Source organism: Rhinopithecus bieti, unplaced genomic scaffold (genome assembly GCF_001698545.2).
Source record: "Rhinopithecus bieti isolate Rb0 unplaced genomic scaffold, ASM169854v2 scaffold_2572, whole genome shotgun sequence".
Taxonomy (NCBI): Eukaryota; Metazoa; Chordata; class Mammalia; order Primates; family Cercopithecidae; genus Rhinopithecus; species Rhinopithecus bieti.
In genome coordinates, this window is record NW_016804595.1 from 1,591,061 (window position 1) to 1,611,318 (window position 20,258).

The following is a 20,258-nucleotide window of genomic DNA, read 5'->3' on the forward strand; positions in this document are numbered from 1 at the left end:
ATAGCAAGACTTTATAGCTGCACTGCTTTTCCCTTGGTTATTCCTGTTTTTCAAGCAGAACCAGGTAATTTCCATGGTTAGGGCTTAAATATTATATCACTGTTTGCTTCCTCCTTTCCTCCCCTTTTTCTTTCAGGCTTATACATTTGTTTTCCCAATAAACTCCTGCAAATTTTGACTTGAAAAGGCCCTCCTCCATTGTTCAAATAAATCCTGCACAGTAAAGCAATTAAATTGTTTGCTTTCAGGCCATCCCACCGGGCTCTATTTTTCCTTCAGGTCAACATCTGACTGGGGCCTGGAGGTATTTTTTGTGGTTTCCCAAGGTACCATGAATGTCATGAGCATGTTTCCTCAGGGTATCTGATCTAGTAGTTCCTTTCTAGTCACTGGCATCTTTAACCTTGACCAAAGGATGCTTTAAGTAACCATCTCAATCCTTGATACTCCTGCTCCTCTAGCATATCTTCAAAATTTCTGCAATCACTTTATAGGTAAATTTACATTTTTCACAATTAGATGCAATTTCTAGTGGATGTTTGGGAGGTGGGGGATGGATTGAAGTCCCTTTGATCTCTAACTTGTCATGAATCTAGCTGGTTTGAGTGCACTTATTGACTAAATCTGTTTTCAGTTTTGAAAAACGATATGGCTGGGTGTGGGGGCTCACACCTGCAATCCCAGCACTTTGGGAGGCTGAGGCGGGTAGATCACCTGAGGTCAGAAGTTAACCCCATCTCTACTAAAAATACAAAAAATTAACTGGGCATGGTGGCAGGCACCTGTACTCCCAGCTACTCGGGAGGCTGAGGCAGGAGAATCGCTTGGACCCGGGAGGCAGAGGTTGCAGTGAGCCGAGATTGCACCACTGCACTCCAGCCAGCCTTGGCGAGAGCGAGACTCCATCTCAAAAAAAAAAAGGACAAACAAAAAAGACAAACGGCGATAGAAAGGACATAGAACTTAGGAGTTCAGGTTTGTAGTCTAGTTCTGGTTTCATCAGTAAGTGTGAGCTTGGGTGCTTTCCTCCTCAAATAAGCTAAGAAAGGAAAAGGGAATTTCCCAGTTCCTCTGGCTGCAGCTTTCAGGTTTCTTGCAACAATAAACTAGACCCTGCTTAGCATGTTCTTAGATTGAGAACTTAAGTGTTTAAATAAAAAACTGGTTCAAATTTGATCTCTGCTTACTGTAACCTCCGCCCCCTGGGTTCAAGCGATTCTCCTGCCTCAGCCTCCCAAGTAGCTGGAATTATAGGCACCTGCCACTGCACCTGGCTAATTTTTGTTTTTAGTAGAGATGTGTTTTACCATCTTAGCGGGCTGACCTCGTGATCTACTTGCCTCCCTAAGTACTGGGCCCTCAGCCTCCCTAAGTACTGAGATTACAAGTATGAGCCACGGCGCCCGGCTGGCAGTTAGACTTTCAGAGTCTCAATTTATATTAATGTAGCTCCCAAACCTAACATTGAGGGTTAAAATTACCTATCCTGATGTCTAATGCATAGCAAACACTTGGTTAATTTTTCCTCTCCTGTTAATCTCTAGAGTCTCCTATCACTCTCCCTGCTCTAATACGAACTAAGTCCAGGTGTTTCTTATTCTTTACTGGTCTTCTAATAAACTAGTTGGACTCTTAAGATGTAAATTATCTCCCTAGATATCTTTTACTCAAGTTTGCTTGCTTGTCACTTTTATAGCCCAAACTACATTCTAGACAAGATTTCCTCAGTTAACATGCCTTTTTTCAGTCCCCTCTCATTTGCTGACCAATTCTGCCTTTTTAAATTTCTGTGGGTACATAGCAGATGTATTTATTTGTGGGGTACAAGAGATGTTCTGATGTAGGCATGCAATGTGAAATAATCGTATCATGGAGAAAGGGGTATTAGCCCCTCAAGCATTTATCCTTTGTTACAATCCAATTACATTATTTTTGAATATACAATTGACTATAGTCACCCTGATATGCTATCAAATATCTTTTTTTTTTTGTACCCCAATCAAATTACCAAAACCAAAGCTATTCTAGGTATAGGATTTCAAGTGACTCTTTCATGTGGTGATGGACTTTATTTTTCCCCTGTACTTCTGTCCAAGGTAAGGACAGCAGAAATATTTGCCTCAATGCCTTGCTTGCAGCAGCAGCCCAAAGGCCACACTGAGGTGGAGTTCCTTCCAACCTTCCCCTTCCCCTTGCACAGGGGAAAATAGAAACTGTCTTTCCCCATTATCAATGGAATAATGTAGTAGTTCAGTCTGCAACAAAGAGAAACATGAAATATCATGAAAATATCATAGGTAGGATGTTTTACACACATGCCAGTCTGCCCCTTCAACTGGCTTTCATTTTTCAGCATCTTCTAATCATGGAAAGGCTAACACAGTTATTAACTTCAAACAAAATTTTTATTCAGCAGGTTTTTCACATAAATTGGATTTTCTTCTACTTTGTCCAATTATTCTCTCTCCCCAGAAAGGCTGCTTACTTCTCATTGTGGTGGCAAAGCACTAAACTCCTGATTTACAGACTTAGTAGATAAATGCCTCAGTGATTTAGTTGAAAGCAGTTACTTGGACATGGCTCTTGTACCCATTATCCGGGATGTACAAAATGTGTTTTATTCAAAATACAAAATAGAATTACTCTGTAGGCATGGACAATGCGCAGTAAACCATTCTATATTTTGTCAACTGAACAGTACTGATGGTTATAGTGGATTTCAGCCAGCCTTCCTTTTTCTTCTTTTCTCAACTGACTTCTCTGAGTTTTGGTGGGACACTGCCTTGAGCTTCCTGTCAGTTCATTATAAGGTAAGCACTACTAGTTCTTGCAGTTAACATGCACTCCCATTACCACCTCCCATTCCACCATTGCCCCATTGCAGGGTCCTTCTCTTCTTTAGGAATTTCTGGTGACACAACTTCTGCTGTAGTTATCAGAGGCCACACCAGCAGCATCCAATAAAGCAGTTCTCACAACCTAGAAAAAAATTTAATTAAACATTAGTTTTCCCTTAGTAAAATATGAGCAAGACTTACTGAAAATTTCTGTCTGGGCGTGGTGGCTCACCCCTGTAAATCCCAGCACTTTGGGAGGCCGAGGTAGGTAGATGAGGTTAGGAGTTCAAGACCAGCCTGGCCAACATGGTAAGCCCCCATCTCTACTAAAAATACAAAAATTAGCCAGGCATGGTGGCGCATGCCTGTAATCCCAGCTACTCGGGAGGCTGAGACAAGAGAATCGCTTGAACCCAGGAGGTGGAGGTTGCCGTGAGCCGAGATCGTGCCATTGCACTCCAGCCTGGGCAACAAGAACAAAACTCTGTCTCAAAAATGAAACAAAACCCTGTTCTGGGTATCTTGGAAAGTATTCTTACTGCCAGGCAGGAACAGGGTGTTCCAGATCCATCCTGATTTTTTCTGCCTCCATGCATGGACTCAACTGCTACTCAAGGAATCCCCCTTCCTTTCAGTGGAGTATTAAATATCTAGGTGCTGGAGATGTACATGAGAATTGTTAATGGGCACAAGTGCTACTGCTGTTGCTACTGCTATTAGACTATTTTTCTGGTGACAAAATCAAAGATTTGGGATGTGGGGATATTAACAAAATGAACAACAAAAAAATTTTTAGAAAGTGTTCAACTATTTACCTTTGTTGGGTCAATAATTCCTTTGTCCACCATATTCACAAAATCTCCAGCCATAGCATCATAACCAACTTCTGAGGAACTTTGCATAATTTTCTCAACTATCAAAGATCCTTCAACACCTGCATTCTTAGCAATGGTCATTGCTGGAATTTTGAGTGTTCTTTTAATAATTTCTATACCTACAAAGACATTTCAGCAAAATTTTAATGCTTTCATTTGTAAATATTATAACACATTTATAATTTGTGAGGATATGGATGTAGGGAAATCCCAATCCTACGACAGCTCAAATAATTTCCTCTGAAAAAGATGTGACGCATATTTAGCTCTGACATTAGCACTATTCTACTTCTGTTATTCAGGAAAAGGATATGCTATTCCATTTAGGGGACTGCAACATTATTATTCTAACAGAAACACTAAAATCAGGCCACAAACTCATTTAAAAGGTAACTTTTTACCAATTTTTTGATCTTCATTAGCTGGAGTCAATGAGTCCAAGGCTGGAATGCATCGAAGCAGGGCACAACCCCCTCCCAAAACAATGCCTTCTTCAACAGCAGCTCTTGTAGCATTAAGCGCATCTGTAACTCTGTCTTTCTTTTCATTCACTTCAACATCACTTGTCCCACCAACCTAAAGATGAAAGAATTCCAGTTAGTATGGCCTCTTCATTCAAGATGCTAATTGCCAAGTCATTTAAAAGCAGTTTAGGGCCGGGCCGGCGGTGGCTCAACCTGTAATCCCAGCCTTTGGGAGCCGAGGCGGGTGGATCAACGAGTCAAGGAGATCGAGACCCTCCCTACTAACACGGTGGAAACCCGTCTCTACTAAAAATACAAAAAAACTAGCCGGGCGCGGTGGCGGGCGCCTGTAGTCCCAGCTACTGGGAGGCTGAGGCGGGAGAATGGCGGGAACCCAGGAGGCGGAGCTTGCAGTGAGCCGAGATCGCGCCACTTGCACTCCAGCATGGGCACAGAGCGAGACTCCGTCTCTCAAAAAAAAATAAAAAAAAAAATAAAAAAAAATAAAAAAATAAAAAAAAAAAAAAAAAATAATAAATAAAAGCAGTTTACTTAATAAAGCAATCCTGGGGTGGGCATGGGTAGCTCACACCTGTAATCCTAGCCTTTGGGAGCTGAACGTGAGTAGGAATACTTGAGGTCAGGAGTTTTGAGACAGCCTGGCCAACATGGTGAAACCCCTACTCTCCACTAAAAAATACAAAATTAGTCTAGGCATGGTGGCGGAGCGCCTGTTAATCCCAGCTACTCAGGAGGTGAGGCAGGAGGTTTGCTTGACCCAGGAGGCAGAGGTTGCAGCGAGCAAGATCCCGCACACTACATCCCAGGCCTAGGTGACGGAGGGCTTTAAAACAAAACAAAATTCCACTATTAAGTTAATTCCTCAAATACTTGTTTAGTTCCATGGTACTTACTGGGGGAAATACTACAGAATTTCACAATCAATTTCCTTGGACTCAGAACCCACAGAAACTTATTCTAATAATGAATCTTTTACTCAGCACAGCTACTCCATCTGAAAGTTTTGCCAGTCGTTCATTCAGTTTTTTCCTTTTCATATTCACTAGTTGGTGACATCTAACTGCTCAATGATTTCTTTGAATACGTTTTCCAATTTTAGCTTGTCATCCTTTTTCCTTTTTAAGAGCATGGGCATTTTCATCTTTGTCCATATGACCTCTCCAACTTTTTTCCTAAGTCATGAGCTGAACGTCTTCCAATCATTTAGGGTCAACCCCTCTTCTCCCAATACCCTACAAAATGAGTTAAACGTAAACCAGCTGTAGTTACAGTTTCTACCGATATACCAAGTTTATAATATGCCATGCAAGAGATCATCTTGAAAACTTTCTTGAAATGAGAGCCTGTAAGTATCACTGTTAGTCCAGAATAAGACTTGAGTATAGCCTTCCATTGCTTTCCCACCTTCCTCAATTCTCACAACTCTGGTAATTATTATTAGCTCTTACTTGAGAAAAAACATCCAAGGTCAACTTACTGGTAGAGCCAGTACAAGACCATAGGCCTTGACTCTCAAGTCCTACATCACTTTGTACACACCACTTCTATCTTTTCAAAACTGAAAACAGATCCAGACTTTGGGGGCACGGCGGCATATTGCTTGAGTCCACGAGTTTTGAGAAGCTAGGGCACAATAGTGAGAACCCACCACTATAAAAGTAAAAATTAGCTGGGCATGGTACTGGCACCTGTAGTTCGCCAGCTACTGGGAGGCCCTGAGCAGGAGGATTGCTTGAACCTGGGAGCGCAGGTTGCAGTGAGCCAATGTTTGTGCCACTGCATTCAGCTGGGTGAGCAGATCAAGACACCTGTCTCAAAAAAAAAAAAAAAAAAAAAAAAAAAAAAAAAAAAAAAAAAAAAAGGAAACTCCACAGATTTAGTCAATAAGAACAGTCAAGACAGATCAAGACACCCTGTCTCCAAAAAAAAACCAGGAAACCCCTTATTCAGTCAGTAAGATTTAGTGAATATAGAATAGTCAAAAGCCCATTGTTAGGCCAGACTCGTGGCTAATTAAAGGGAATTTAATCCAACCCCTACCTTCCAAAGAGCCAACAGAAACAGATAGCTGTAGTATCTAATTATGAAAAATGTTAAACTATCTATAAATTTCAGACAAGTATAAACATTCAGCAAACCATTATCACATTTATTTTACTTACTGCACCACCAGTAGCAATAGCCATATCTTTAAGCTGGTTCTTTCTATTGTCACCAAACCCTGGAGCCTTGACTGCCACAACCTGAAGACCAACCTTTAGCCTGTTAAGAATAGTTGACAGTAAGGTTTAAATGAAATAAAAATGCCTCTGTTTAAATTCCCCTCAAGCTCTGTTACTACTTAGATTACTTAAGACTCCCTAAGTAATCTGGTTTTGTTTTGCTTTTTTTTTTTTTTTTTGCTTCCTAGCAATTTTTGATCAAATTAAGACAGGAAAGATGTGAGACAGTTAAGGCTATTTTCTATTAATCTATACTTGTTCATATCTGTTTACCTTCTTAATAAACTGTTGGCCTGGCCGGACGTGGTGGCTCATGAGGTCAGGAGTTCGAGACCAGCCTGGCCAAGATGGTGAAACCCTGTCTCTACTAAAAATACAAACATCAGCCAAATGTGGTAGCAGGAACCTGTAATCCCCATTACTCGGGAGGCTGAGCAGCAAAAATCACATCACAATAAGTTATAAGATACAGTGATAACTATTATGAATGGTAGAAAAATAATTACTAAATGTTACATTTGAGGGTCATTTAATAAACATCTACTCCATAGATTGTATTAATGCTGAGTTTTGAATGAGCAATGTTCTGCATTCACTTCTTTTATAAATGTTATACAAAAACCTGACAGTATTGTTAAGCTCACCTGAAATTTTTACCAGGTAAATGAATACTTAGAATGTGCAATCAAATGTCCATTTGAGAACAGATTGTGAAACAGAAGGAATGTTCAAACTTCAAGACAGCTGGTCTATTTTATTAAGGACCCAAATAAAAATCAGAGGAATAAGCTATATGCTATGTAAACTGGATATCCCACTTTTCAACTAGCAGTTAAATGGCCTAATGAAAACTCTGTAGACTTGTTTTTTTCTGGCCTCAAGTCTTCAAGTCTTTTTTTTTTTTTTAAGACAGAGTCTTGCTCTGTCGCCCAGGCTGGAGTGCAGTGGTGAGATCTCGGCTGACTGCAAGTTCTGCCTCCCAGGTTTACGCCATTCTCCTGCCTCAGCCTCCTGAGTAGCTGAGACTACAGGTGCCCGCCACCACACCCGGCTAATTTTTTTTTGTATTTTTACTAGAGATGGGATTTCACCATGTTAGCCAGGATGGTCTCCATCTCCTGACCTCGTGATCCACCTGCCTCAGCCTCCCAAAGTGCTGGGATTGCAGGCATGAATCACCGCTCCTGGCCAAGTCTTTTCGTAATCCCTCCAAAAAAGCAAATCCAAGCTAAGAAAAATATTCCAGGATAAGGCAGCTCATTAGAGCTTTTGGGTCAGATCAACACATGTAATGTCTAAAACATACCTCCTAATTTGTGCATTTCTACTATAACGAAATGGAAAGAAAAGTCTTGCTTCTGACATACTTCAATTCTCAGATAAGGAAGAACAAACATTTTAATAATGCCCTTAGATTGCAGCATGAACATTATCTGTCTTAAAGTTTAATAGTAAACTATAGCATAAAATGTAGATTTAAATAAGTGAATAGACCCCACCTTATTTTAGATTGGGTGCTATTTTCTCTACTTCAGACTTTTTAGTAAACATTTAACAACAGATTATATAAAATACTTGATCACAGCCAAGGGTAATGGCTCATGCCTGTAATCCCAGCACTTTGGGAGGCTGCGATGGGAGAATCATTTAAGATTCACCAACAGTTTAAGACTAGCCTAGGCAACATATTGAGACCTCATCTCTACAAAAAAATTAAAAGATCACCCAAGTGTGCTTGTGCAAGTGTGTAGTCCCAGCTACTTGGGAGGCTGAGGCAGGAGGATTGCTTGACACCAAGAGTTCAGGGCTTCAGTGAGCTATGATCATGCCACAGCAGCCCAGCCTGGATGACAGAGTCTGTCTCTCAAAATAAATAAAAAATATTCAATGGTGAAATACCCTTACATCTCAGTTATTTATTTAGAGACTTACTTTGTTGCCCAGGCTGGAGTGCAGTAGCACAATCTCGGAACACTGCAACTTCCGCCTCCCAGATTCAAGCGATTCTCCTGCCTCAGCCCCTTGAGTAGCCGGGATTACAGGCGTGCACCACCAAGCTCTGCTAATTTTTATATTTTTAGTAGAGATGGGGTTTCACCATGTTGGCCAGGCTGGTCTCGAACTCCTGATCTCAGGTGATCCACCTGCCTGTGCCTCCCCAAGTGCTGGGATTATAGATGTGAGCCACTGTGCCTGGCCCATTTGAGTTATTTGGAATGTTGTTTACTTCCCTGTTCTATGCAAAATAATATTTTGAAAATATACATATTTTAACCAGAAAACCTTAAAAAAAAAAAAAAAAAAAGAAAGAAAAGATTCACACTTGAACCCAGGAGGCTTGAGCCAAGATTGAGCCACTGCACTCCAGCCTGGGAGGCAGACTGAGACTGTCTCCAAAAACAAAAAAAATTACAAGCTGGGCGCGGTGGCTCACATCTGTAATCCCCAGCACTTTGGAAGGCTAAGGCGGGCAGATCACAGGTCAGGAGTTTGAGACCAGCCTGGCCAATATGGTGAAACCCCGTCTCTACTAAAAATACAAAAATTAGTCACATGTGGTGGCACATGCCTGTAGTCCCAGCTGCTCGGGAGGCTGAGGCAGAAGAATTGCTTGAACCCAGGAGATGGAGATTGTAGTGAGCCAAGATTATGCCACTACGCTCCAGCCTGGGCCATGGAGTGAGACTCCATCTCAAAAAAAAAAAAAAAAAATTACAAGATCCAGTCATGTACCTTCAAAACAACTATAAACACTTGCAAAATATAGAAAGGTACCAATGTGCTAAATTAGTCTGTTCTACGAGACAGTTGAGCAAAATAATAAAGAATTTGGGGTCCCTTTCAAAAACAGAACCACAAGGATACATAGAGCGCACCTGATTTACACAATGACAATTCTAGATACAAACCCAACTGGATCAAATGTGGAGGTATACATGATGGAGACTACGAATAGAAATATAAATAATTCTGTCTTTGACCCAGAAATATAAATCATCAAATACCACTGCCTATTACCTATTCAAGACGAGTGTACTTAGAGCTTCTCCATCCACGTCTTCAGCGATTATGACCAAAGGCTTACGGTGAGCATTGGCAATTTCAAGAGCAGGTACAATGGACTGGACACTAGAAATTTTCTTTTCACTCAGCAGAACATAGGCATCCTGGAATTCACATTTCTGACCTGTAAAAATAATGAAGATTTCAAAAATATACAAAAAATGACTGCAATGTATTCAAGTGAAAAGCTAAACCAAGGTTCCAATACATTTTAAAATTGACCAGTGAGTTTGTTTTCCTCCTTCACGTCTCATATGCATTAACTTTTGGAATATACACATTTATTTTTTAGAGTATGACACCAACTAATACCTATAGTTTGACACACATTAGGAAAGTATATTTTAAACATTTCAGGAGGCCAAAGCAGGCAGATGACTTGAGGCCAGGCGTTCAAACCCAGCCTGGTCAACATGGCTAAACCCTGTCTCTATTAAAAATACAAAAATTGGCCACACATGGTGCTTCATACCTGTAATCCCAGCACTTTGGGAGGCCAAGGCAGGTGGATCACCTGAGGTCAGGAGTTAAGAGACCAGCCTGGCCAACTTGGTGAAACCCCATCTCTACTAAAACTACAAAAATCAGCTTGGCATGGTGGCGTGTGCCTGTAATCCCAGCTACTCGGGAGACTGAGGCAGGAGAATCACCTGAACCTAGGAGGCGGGGGTTGCAGTGAGCAATGCGCCACTGCATCTCGCCACTGCACTCCAGCCTGGGCAACAGAGAATGAGACTCTGTCTAAAATAACAAAAAAAAATAATAATTCAGTTATTGATTTGTTCTTACCTTTTGATGTATTAATAAAGTATGGAGAAATATAGCCTCGATCAAATTTCATGCCTTCGATAATTTCTAATTCATCATTCAGTGTTTTTCCATCCTATGAAAAGTCAAAGAATTAGGTATATTGATTTCATTGAAAACAAAACATGGAATTACAGGCCAGATTAATAAAAACAGACCCCTCTGGCCATAAGAGATGTAGGGTGGAGTATGAAAAAGCCCAGGACATCCAATTGCACTTCTGCAAAAAATCCCAAAAAGTGCTTATTTGAATAATCATTTAAGTTAGGATGGATTCATTTCATGGAGCAAAGGCGAATTCACATAAAACACAGTAAGTACTTTATTCTATACATGTGCTGAGACTACATATGAAGGAATAAAAAAGCACAGTTTTTAAAACATAGAATTTTTCTATTTGGAAAATTCAGTTTTGATCATCAGATAACTCAAACTATCTTTAAAAATACAAACACACTTGCCTTTACTGTGATGACACCCTTTCTTCCAACCTTTTTCATTGCATCAGAGATGATATTGCCAATTTCTTTGTCTCCATTTGCAGAAATCGTAGCAACCTGAAATAATCAAGTTACTCTTCAATAAAAGGTAAGACTGGTGTCCTTAGTCAGTTCCCTTACCTTTTCCTAGAAACTTCCAAACTGATACTTCCATTCAGGGGAGAGAAGGGGAATTTACGTTATGATAGTTTTCATGAAACACTGGTTCTTTGCTCTTTTCCGATTCATTATTTGACTACATTGTTTTGAAGAATATGATATATAAAACTATTCTTGTAACAAAAAGTTTAAAAATACTGACTTCATTACAAACTGAAAAAATTTATGCACCTTTGACAATGGCTAAGAACATTTTCACAACATACAAATCCATTTTACAGCCATGTAGAACTAAAATGACAACCACATGCAGAACTAAATGACAACCATTATGGTCACTATTCTTTTCAAAAGTTTTAGCAGTAAGAAACAATGATTCTAATATTGATGATTGCATAGTATTATTATTCTGACATTGGTGTGATCAAGGGAAAAAAAATTACACATGCCATTAAATTTTTTTAAAAAAACATGTAACATGTTAAGTCCTTACCTGTGCAATTTCTTCAGGGGTAGTCACAGGTTTAGACTGCTTTTTAAGTTCAGCAATTACTGCATCAACAGCTAACATCACACCTAGTTCAACAATATATGTCATTACAATGTTTATTTCTCTCATGACTTCTAAGTCAAGTAGAAATCTTGAGATTCGTGACAACTATTTTAATGCCTTAAATTTATTTTTATTATTTTTTTTGAGACAGGGTCTTGTTCTGTTGACCAGGCTGGAGTGCAGTAGCACAGATCAGGCTCACTGAAGCCCTGACATCCTAGGCTCAAGGGAGCAGCTGAGACCACAGGCTCAAGCCACCGTGCTCAGCTCACTTTATTTTTGTAGACAAGGTCTCGCTATGTTGCCAAAGCTGGTCCTGAACTCCTGGGCTCAAGTGATCCTCCCACCTCAGCTTCCCATGTAGCTGGGACTACAGGCATGTACCTATGCTTGGCCTTTAGTGCCTTAATATTAAATTTACACACGGCTTCTGAGACAGTGCTTCCTAATAACACAGAGTTGCATGGCACGTACTTAGGTTCACACAGTAAATAAAATCTCACAATGCCAAAATTTTGAAAATAGGACTAAAACAAGGTAGATGTGTATAGTTTCAAGAGTCTCACACCGAACTCATCCTATGCAAATTATTCCTAACTCAATCATGCTGCCTGTTTTCAGTAGGGTCCCTGACACTTCTCATGTCCATTAGATGATGCAAAAAAGGACCAAAATGGTTAACACTCCCTTATTTTCAACAAGAAGTATAGTTCTTAAGTGATAGGAATCTGTTGTGACTATGCCTCTGCAGGTGTCAATTATCTGAAAACCCCTCAATTTAGTATGTATTATGAACTAACAAAATATTTTTGTTTTACATCACTCTTAACAGTCCTATTTTGCTCAACTGGGAATAGTGCTAGCTCTCTTGTTGTTTGAGAAATGTTACTTCAAAAAAAATCCAATGCAAGGCGTTGGGAAGTCCTCTTCATAACCTTAATTAATACTTGTTAGTGATTTACAGTAAAACTGCTTTTAGTGAAGTGTAGTCACGTGGTCCATAAACATTGAAATATATGAGGTAATGATACATTAGTATGCCAATTCTGACAAAAAATGATCAATAGCTCCCCCACCTTCACTCACAAGAGGGTTCCTGGTTTCAACCCTAACATACCCTGGATATACACAGTAATTCTGCTGATAGGAAAACCAAGTCTTAGCATACAGATAATAAATGACAAAGATGGGACTAGAATTTAAGTCTACACTGCCATGCAGTTCATGCTGAGGAGCAAATTTGTTAATTAAATTGCACTCCAGTTACAAGCACTAACAAAACACAAACCAATAACATGGTGTGTGCTATTAAGAAAAAATACACTAATGGGCCGGGCACGGTGGCTCATGCTTGTAATCCCAGCACTTTGGGAGGCCGAGGCAGGCAGATCACGAGGTCAGGAGATCAAGACCATCTTGGCTAACACGGTGAAACCCCATCTCTACTAAAAAATACAGAAAATTAGCCAGGCATGGTGGTGGGCACCTGTAGTCCCAGCTACTAGGGAGGCTGAGGCAGGAGAATGGCGTGAACCTGGGAGGCGGAGCTTGCAGTAAGCGTAGATCACGCCACAGTACTCCAGCCTGGGGGACAGAGCCAGACTCTGTCTCAAAAAAATAAAAAAAATAATAAACTGAGGAAAACATTACTTTCTGACATTCTGAATGATCCAGTGTATTCAGTCTTACTTTCTACAAAACTAAACTAAAAATTAGCCAGGAATGGTGGTGAGTGCCTGTAGTAGTCCCAGCTACTTGGAGGCTGAAGCAGGATTGCTTGAGTCCAGGAGTTCCAGTGCAGTCCAGCCTGGGCTACAGAGCAAGACCCTGTCTCTAAAAACAAAAGAAACCAACTAAGCAAAACATCAAAATTACCTAACAGTACCTACCCACCATACAGCCAGGCATTCAATCACTACTTGCTAAAGGAAAACCCAGTTTAAGATTTCTCCAGGCCAAGAGGAATGAGAGAAGGATCAATTTCCTAAAGTAACACTCTCCTTAGCTCCAAGGAATCAATGCCTTAAAGCACACTGAAGTTTAGAACACTGTAGTGACAACAGACATTCCTACCTCTCCTGATTTCCACGGGATTAGCACCTTTGCTAATCTTCTCGAAGCCTTCCTTGGCTATAGAGCGTGCCAGTACAGTAGCAGTGGTAGTGCCATCCCCAGCCTCTTCATTTGTGTTATTGGCAACATCTTGAACAAGTTTAGCTCCAATGTTTTATATTTATCCTTTAAGTCAATTGACTTTGCAACAGTCACACCATCTTTTGTTACTTTGGGACTTCCCCAGCTCTGCTCAATAATCACTGTTCTTCCCTAGAAGAAAAAAAATGTAACAGGATCACACATGCCCTAAGGATTACTTATATTTTACAAAATGAGTAGTCTTCATAATAAAGCAACTACTTCAACGTCTCAACATAAGTTGTGTCATTTTTATCAGTCTTGCAGCATGAATCTCAAGGGCAAGTTTATCGACATTCTTTGTCTACAGACAAAATGATCTGTTTCTCTGCCAAGAGCATAATTTTGAACTAAGTAATTTAGGAGATTAAAATACTAGGGACTAAAATTTGTCATCTTATAAAATGAACAAGAATACAAGACAAAGAATAAAACAATCTTCCTACCACTTATACTTAAGTTTTAGTTAGTGCCTGTTATCTTTTAAAGCAATATGACTTGTTTTAAAATTCGTTTAAAATATTAACCATCAAGGCAAGTAGTGTGCTCTTCCAGGTTCACTCAACATAAAACTTCAACCATGGCAGTTATTTACCATCCTTTGGATTTGAACTAAAGCTGCTACTTTCTATTCGTGAGGTGTGCAAATGTTGTATTTTATGCAGTTGTTTGGATCACTTGATATCTGAACTGTCTTCAAACTGAAATGAAGCACCACTTGACTGCACACCACCTTCAAAGCCCTCCTCAAAATATTACCCCTATTAAATGAGACTTATTTTAAATATGCTTCGGAACAAGAGAACAGCAGAAAACCGATGGGTAAAACTAGCATCTTGGGGTGGAGGAGAGAATGGGAAGCTACTGTATAATGAGTACAAAGTTACAATTTTCCCACATAAAAAGTTTTGGAGACGGATGGTGGTGATGACTGCACAACATAAATGTAATTAACGTCCCCAAAGTGCACACTTAATGGTAATTTTATATTGTGTACGTTTTACTACAAAAAAAAAAAACAAAAATTTAGCACCTACAAGCACATACCTGAGGGATTATGGAAGATAAGTTAAACTTTTCTCTCTACACTTGGCATGAACTACTCGGAAAGGATCCAAATTTTAACTTAGGCAAGCAAAATTCTACCTCGAGTTTAAGAATCCATCTTGAGCTATGTTACTACCCGATTACATCACACATTGAACAAACTAGTTTCGAAAATCTGGCTGAAGCAGTTTAAGATCATGTCTAACAAAAAAAAAGTTAACCAATACTTCAGAATTCTTACATGTAAACTGAGTTCTCAAAAATGGATACGAAAGTACTGTTCAATAGTTCAGTGCGACTATTTGCGAGCAAAATGCTATTAAAACTACTGTAATTATAATAAAATAAAAATACTGATACCTTTGGCCCCATTGTAACGGCCACAGCATCGGCTAAAAGGTCTACACCTTGAAGCATTAAGGCTCGGGCATCTGCACCAAATTTTACATCTTTGGCATAAGCCCGAGTGAGATGAGGAGCCAGTACCCTGGACACCGGTCTTATCTGGCGAAAGACTGTGGGTAACCGAAGCATTTCTGGGGATGGAAGCAAATAGATAATCAGTACCTGTGGTGCGCTGCAGCACAAACATGCGCACCTGTGCAACAGAGCAAGCAACGTGAGATGGTGAGTCTGGCTGACCTCCGCCAGCCACTACACCTGAATGACGGAAGGCGCCGCGGCTTCGGAACATCAGCCACTAGCGCAAGCTAAAGAGCCGCCCCGACGCCTGACCTATAGCACTAGCATAAAGCACATGCAGCTCCTTCCCCACGGCCACCTATCCCTGCCGCCAAAAACGAGTTAATCTTTCACCGCGAAAACGGCCTTGTGGGTAGACCCACTCCAACTGTGGCCCCTGAGAAACCAAATCAGCCGGAGAGAGGCAAGTTACAAATCCCAGTGACCAGGGAAGTTAAAAGTATTCCTGACGGTGCAAAAAGCCGCTCAGCAAAGTATCTCCATGGATCCACCCAAGGCTACCGTATCAGAGCAGCCAGCAAGGCCGCGATGCTGGGGGCGGCGGCCCGGCCCACTCGGCGCGGGCCCACGTGTCCTTCTTTCTGAACGCCCCCAGCAAGGTCAAGAGTGGAGGCGCGGTATCCCAGCTGCCTGCGGGGGAAAACAGCGGTTCCCTCGCGTACACCACCCTCCCCGGTTCCCTGAAGTCGACCAGGCGCGGGTTGCACCAGCGGGCCTAAGTGGTTACAATCCCTCAAATTCAGTCCCCGTGAGTTGTCCCCCCTGCACCCAGCCGAGGTCCAGGATCCGCGTCGCACGTGATGGAACCCGCATGGACCCGGGAGGCCTGGACCCGTAGGCCTGGGCCCGCGGTGCGGTGCGGAACTCCAGGTTGTCGTCGCCTGCATCCTCCAGCAGGACCGCAGAGGAGAAAGGCCCACTCGGGGGTCGCAGGCGCCGGGGGGAGGCGGCGCGGGAAGGCCGCATACCTGCGGGGCGGCGGCGGGGCGTGCGCGCAGCGAGACAAGTCGTCGGCGGCGAGTGAGGGACAGAGTGCAGGGCGCACACGGCAATGAGCCCGTGTCCCCTCCCTCCGCCTCTCCCCCCGCCCCGCAGCACCGCGTGTGCAGGCAGTTCCCACCCCCTTCCCGTCAGCTGGGCCCCTGCAATCTGCACACCCTACGAGCGAGCCCCGCCCCTCCCTACCCGTGCAGGGTGTGCTAGCGCGCTTAGCCCTCTCCGGCCAGCTTAGGCTAGTTCCCGGGCCGCGCTCAGTTCCAGAACTTTCCGGAAAGTGCCGCGCTCCCTACGGGTCAAGGGTAAAATCGCGTCATTTCCGGGAGGGGATGAAGGGGTAGTTCTTTCACCTCGGCTGGGCGCCTAGAAAAGCCTAGAAACAGCTCCTTTTTTCTTCCGCCTCCGAGTCTTCGCGTCAGCGGCCTGCGCAGGGCCCTTGGGGCGAATCGCGGCGCGCGTCGGGGCGACCGCCCTTCCTCGCGGGGAGGGGCGAGGGGGCTAGCGGCGGGGGTTGGGGCGAGCGCGCCTGCGCGCTGGGCGGTTTTTTCACGTGTCGCCAGGGCCGGACCGCGAGTCTCTCCTTGCGGCGCTACACAAGAGCAGAGTACGAGTCTGAGGCGGAGGGAGTCATGGTGAGTCCCGCGTGGCACCGAAGCCAGCAGGCCCGGGCCTGTCTGAGGCGTATGGGGATCACTGACGTCCCTCTTTTGGGCTAGGCGGGAGGGATTGGTGGCCACTCAGTGACCAGCGCCTGCCGGCACCTGGAGCGGCAAGGCCTGCCCGACCCTTTTCTCCTCCGGGGGCTCTTTGCACGCGGGTGTGCTGCGGGTCTGTAAGGCAGGAGGCGGGAACCTGGATGCAAGCGTAGCGTCCCACCTGCTCTTCAGGGCCTTTGTGGATGTGTAATATTTTGGGTAAAAAGCATGGTGCAGAGAGATTGACCCAGCGTTTCCTGAAAATTTCTGGAAAACCCTGAAGAAGGAAAACATTTGACCTTGGAATAAACTAAGGTTGACCTTAAAGTTAGTCTGGTTGCTCACCGGAGGAGCGACAACGACCCCTAACAGATGTAAGGAATCGGGAATTAAACTTGGAATATTGGTTAGTACATTCAAATGCGTTTCCTTAACGAATAAGCTGAGGTTTGGTGTTAACTTTCGAAGCCAAAACGTGTTGGGATATATATAACACGGTGGCGTTGCCTGTTGATAATATTACATTTAGTTTTTGTTTAAAAACATTTCTCTTCCTCCAGGCAGGACAAGCGTTTAGAAAGTTTCTTCCACTCTTTGACCGAGTATTGGTTGAAAGGAGTGCTGCTGAAACTGTAACCAAAGGAGGCATTATGCTTCCAGAAAAATCTCAAGGAAAAGTATTGCAAGCAACAGTAGTCGCTGTTGGATCGGGTTCTAAAGGAAAGGTAAATGGGGGCTGCGATGGAACTATTTTTTATAGTGTGCAGTGGAGGGAAAAGGAGTAATTCTGGAGTATTAAAAGTCTCCTATTAGGTAGAGTTTATGTTATTTTCAAGATCATTAACTGCTTTGGTTCTAATCTGTTTCTTAAAGGGAAATGACTAATATAAAGTTGCTTATTTTATATGACCAATGCTATGATGCTTATTTTATGTGGTAGTTTCGGAGTATTAAAAATTGTCTTCAATAGGCCGGGCGCGGTGGCTCACGCCTGTAATCCCAACACTTTGGTAGGCTGAGGTGGGCGGATCACAAGGTCAGGAGTTCAAGACCAGCCTGACCAACATGGTGAAACCCCGTCTCTACTAAAGATAGAAAAATTAGCTGCGTGTGTTGGCGTCTGCCTGTAATCCCAGGCGGACTAGGGAGGCTGAGGCAGGAAAATCATTTGAACCCTGGAGGCGGAGGTTGCAGGCAGCCGAGATCGCGCCACTGCATTCCAGCCTGGGCGACAGGGCAAGACTCCGTCTCAAAAAGAAAAAAAAAATGCCTTCAATAGCAATTTGGTAGCCTAGTATGATCAGTGTTTGCCTTACATTCTAAATTTTTAATAAGACAAAAGAGGCTACCCATGGTGACTCACACCTGTAATCCTTGCATTTTGAGAGGTCAAAGCAAGAGGATCATTTGAGCTCAGAAGTTGGAAACCAGTCTGGGCAACATTGAGACTTAGTATCTACAAATAAATAAAGACAAAAGATGTGCTTCAAGGTAAAATGAGGGGGCATTTAAGAATTGAGAGGAAACTTGGACTGTTCGTTTAACCCCTAACACATTGACATTGCCCTAATCTTAACCAGTTGGGGCCTTAGTTGGTGTACCTATCCGAGGAACAGGTTGGTCAGTCTTGTCCAACCTGCAGCCCAGGACAGCTTTGAATGCCGCCTAACACAAATCCCTAAACTTTCTTAAATCATATTTCTTTTGCAAGTTTTTTTAAGCTCATTAGCTACTGTTAATGTTAGTGTATTTTATGTGTGGCCCAACACAATTCCTCCACTGTGGCCCAGGGAAGCCAAAAGATTGGACACCTCTGTTTTAGACATTCCTCAGTTAACTGTTTAGGCCTTAGGCTTCTAAAGACGTCAGCCAAAATACACAGTAAATGCCTAAATGCCGTTGGGGCCAAATAATGTTAGCTGCATTGTTCCAGTTGCTTCTGAGGAGGAAAGCCGTATTGAGGAGCTGTCATGGAGTTAGGAAGGAATAGGAAGACTTTGGGGAGTGGACACTTAGCTGCAGTCCTTTTCCCCAAATCTGTACTTTGGAGGGAACAAAACAATGTTACATTTTTGTATGTTGAAGGAAAATATGACCATTTGTATACGGCATTTTCTGGGTGCTGGCTACTGTTGCAGGTTTATTTCATATAGTTGATAAGTTATGTTAATACTTAACAGTTATAAAGTTAGCTTTAGTTAACTAAGGTTAGCTTTTCCAGAATATTTTCTTGAACTTTTATATTGGAGTCAGGTTTTAGTTTAAGCCACTGTGTATTATTTCAAAAGTGTAACTACAGTGGTATTTTTGAGTGAAGATCTGCAATTCTAGTATGAATCGTATGACTTAGCCACCAAGTGTATTTTTAATATAATTGGATTTGAGTGAGTGTGTTTCATTAGTTGTAGTGATTTAAAAGTTAACTGTTTATGTTGGGTGAACTAGATATGTTTGCTAATAAACATCCTTCCTTTTTTAAGGGTGGAGAGATTCAACCGGTTAGCGTGAAAGTTGGAGATAAAGTTCTTCTGCCAGAGTATGGAGGCACCAAAGTAGTTCTAGATGACAAGGTGTGTAAACTTAACAATTCTAAAAAGAAGTCAAATATTTGCGATTAGCTGTCTTAACTAATGGTTTATTCACTTGCAGGATTATTTCCTATTTAGAGATGGTGACATTCTTGGAAAGTACGTAGACTGAAATAAGTCACTATTGAAATGGCATCAACATGAAGCTGCCCATTCCACTGAAGTTCTGAAATCTTTCATCATGTAAATAATTTCCATATTTCTCTTTTATAATAAACTAATGATAACTAATGACATCCAGTGTCTCCAAAATTGTTTCCTTGTGCTGATACAAACATTTCCAAATAAAAATATGTAAATGAGTGGTTAGTCTTTAGTTATTTTAAGATGGTTTTAGGGTTTTCTAGTTTATGCTTTTTTCTGTTTTTCAAGTAACCTGCAGAGAATTTTGGGAAACAAGATTTTCTAGGTAGGTGCATTGTCACACTGAATTTAGCTTTATTAATACATGATTGATACTGATACCAAGCCATGGATTTACCTTTTTTTTTTTTTTTTTCCCCGTGATGGAGTCTCTCTGTCACCCAGGCCAGAGTGCAGTGGTTCGATCTTGGCTCACTGCAATCTCCACCTCCTGGGTTCAAGTGATTCTCCTCCCTCAGCCTCCCGAGTACCTGGGATTACAGGCGCCCAGCTGATTTTTGTTTTTTATTTTGTTTTGTTTTGTTTGTTTTTTTTTTTTTTTGAGATGGAGTCTCGCTCTGTCACCCAGGCTGGAGTGCTGTGGCCGGATCTCAGCTCACTGCAAGCTCCGCCTCCCGGGTTCACGCCATTCTCCTGCCTCAGCCTCCCGGGTAGCTGGGACTACAGGCGCC

General features: G+C 42.2%; 2 protein-coding genes across 2 annotated transcripts; one reads left to right on the forward strand and one right to left on the reverse strand.

Annotated features, from left to right (window-relative positions):
• Window positions 1-2,849: 2,849 nt before the first annotated feature.
• On the reverse strand, window positions 2,850-16,393 carry HSPD1 (heat shock protein family D (Hsp60) member 1). Its single transcript, XM_017869290.1, is given in 16 exon segments — window positions 2,850-2,940; window positions 2,942-2,979; window positions 3,653-3,831; window positions 4,114-4,288; window positions 5,187-5,222; window positions 5,224-5,244; window positions 5,246-5,429; window positions 6,361-6,459; window positions 9,438-9,606; window positions 10,272-10,365; window positions 10,751-10,846; window positions 11,382-11,464; window positions 13,515-13,670; window positions 13,673-13,766; window positions 15,042-15,217; window positions 16,133-16,393. Coding segments are annotated over 15 exon segments (1,689 nt in total). The 5' UTR covers window positions 15,216-15,217; window positions 16,133-16,393.
• HSPE1 (heat shock protein family E (Hsp10) member 1) lies at window positions 16,350-19,750 on the forward strand. The gene is made up of 4 exons (XM_017869311.1): window positions 16,350-16,792; window positions 17,416-17,580; window positions 19,336-19,425; window positions 19,505-19,750. Exons 1-4 carry the CDS (start codon window positions 16,790-16,792, stop codon window positions 19,553-19,555), a joined length of 309 nt encoding a protein of 102 aa, XP_017724800.1. The 5' UTR covers window positions 16,350-16,789; the 3' UTR covers window positions 19,556-19,750.
• The last annotated feature ends 508 nt before the right edge of the window (window positions 19,751-20,258 follow it).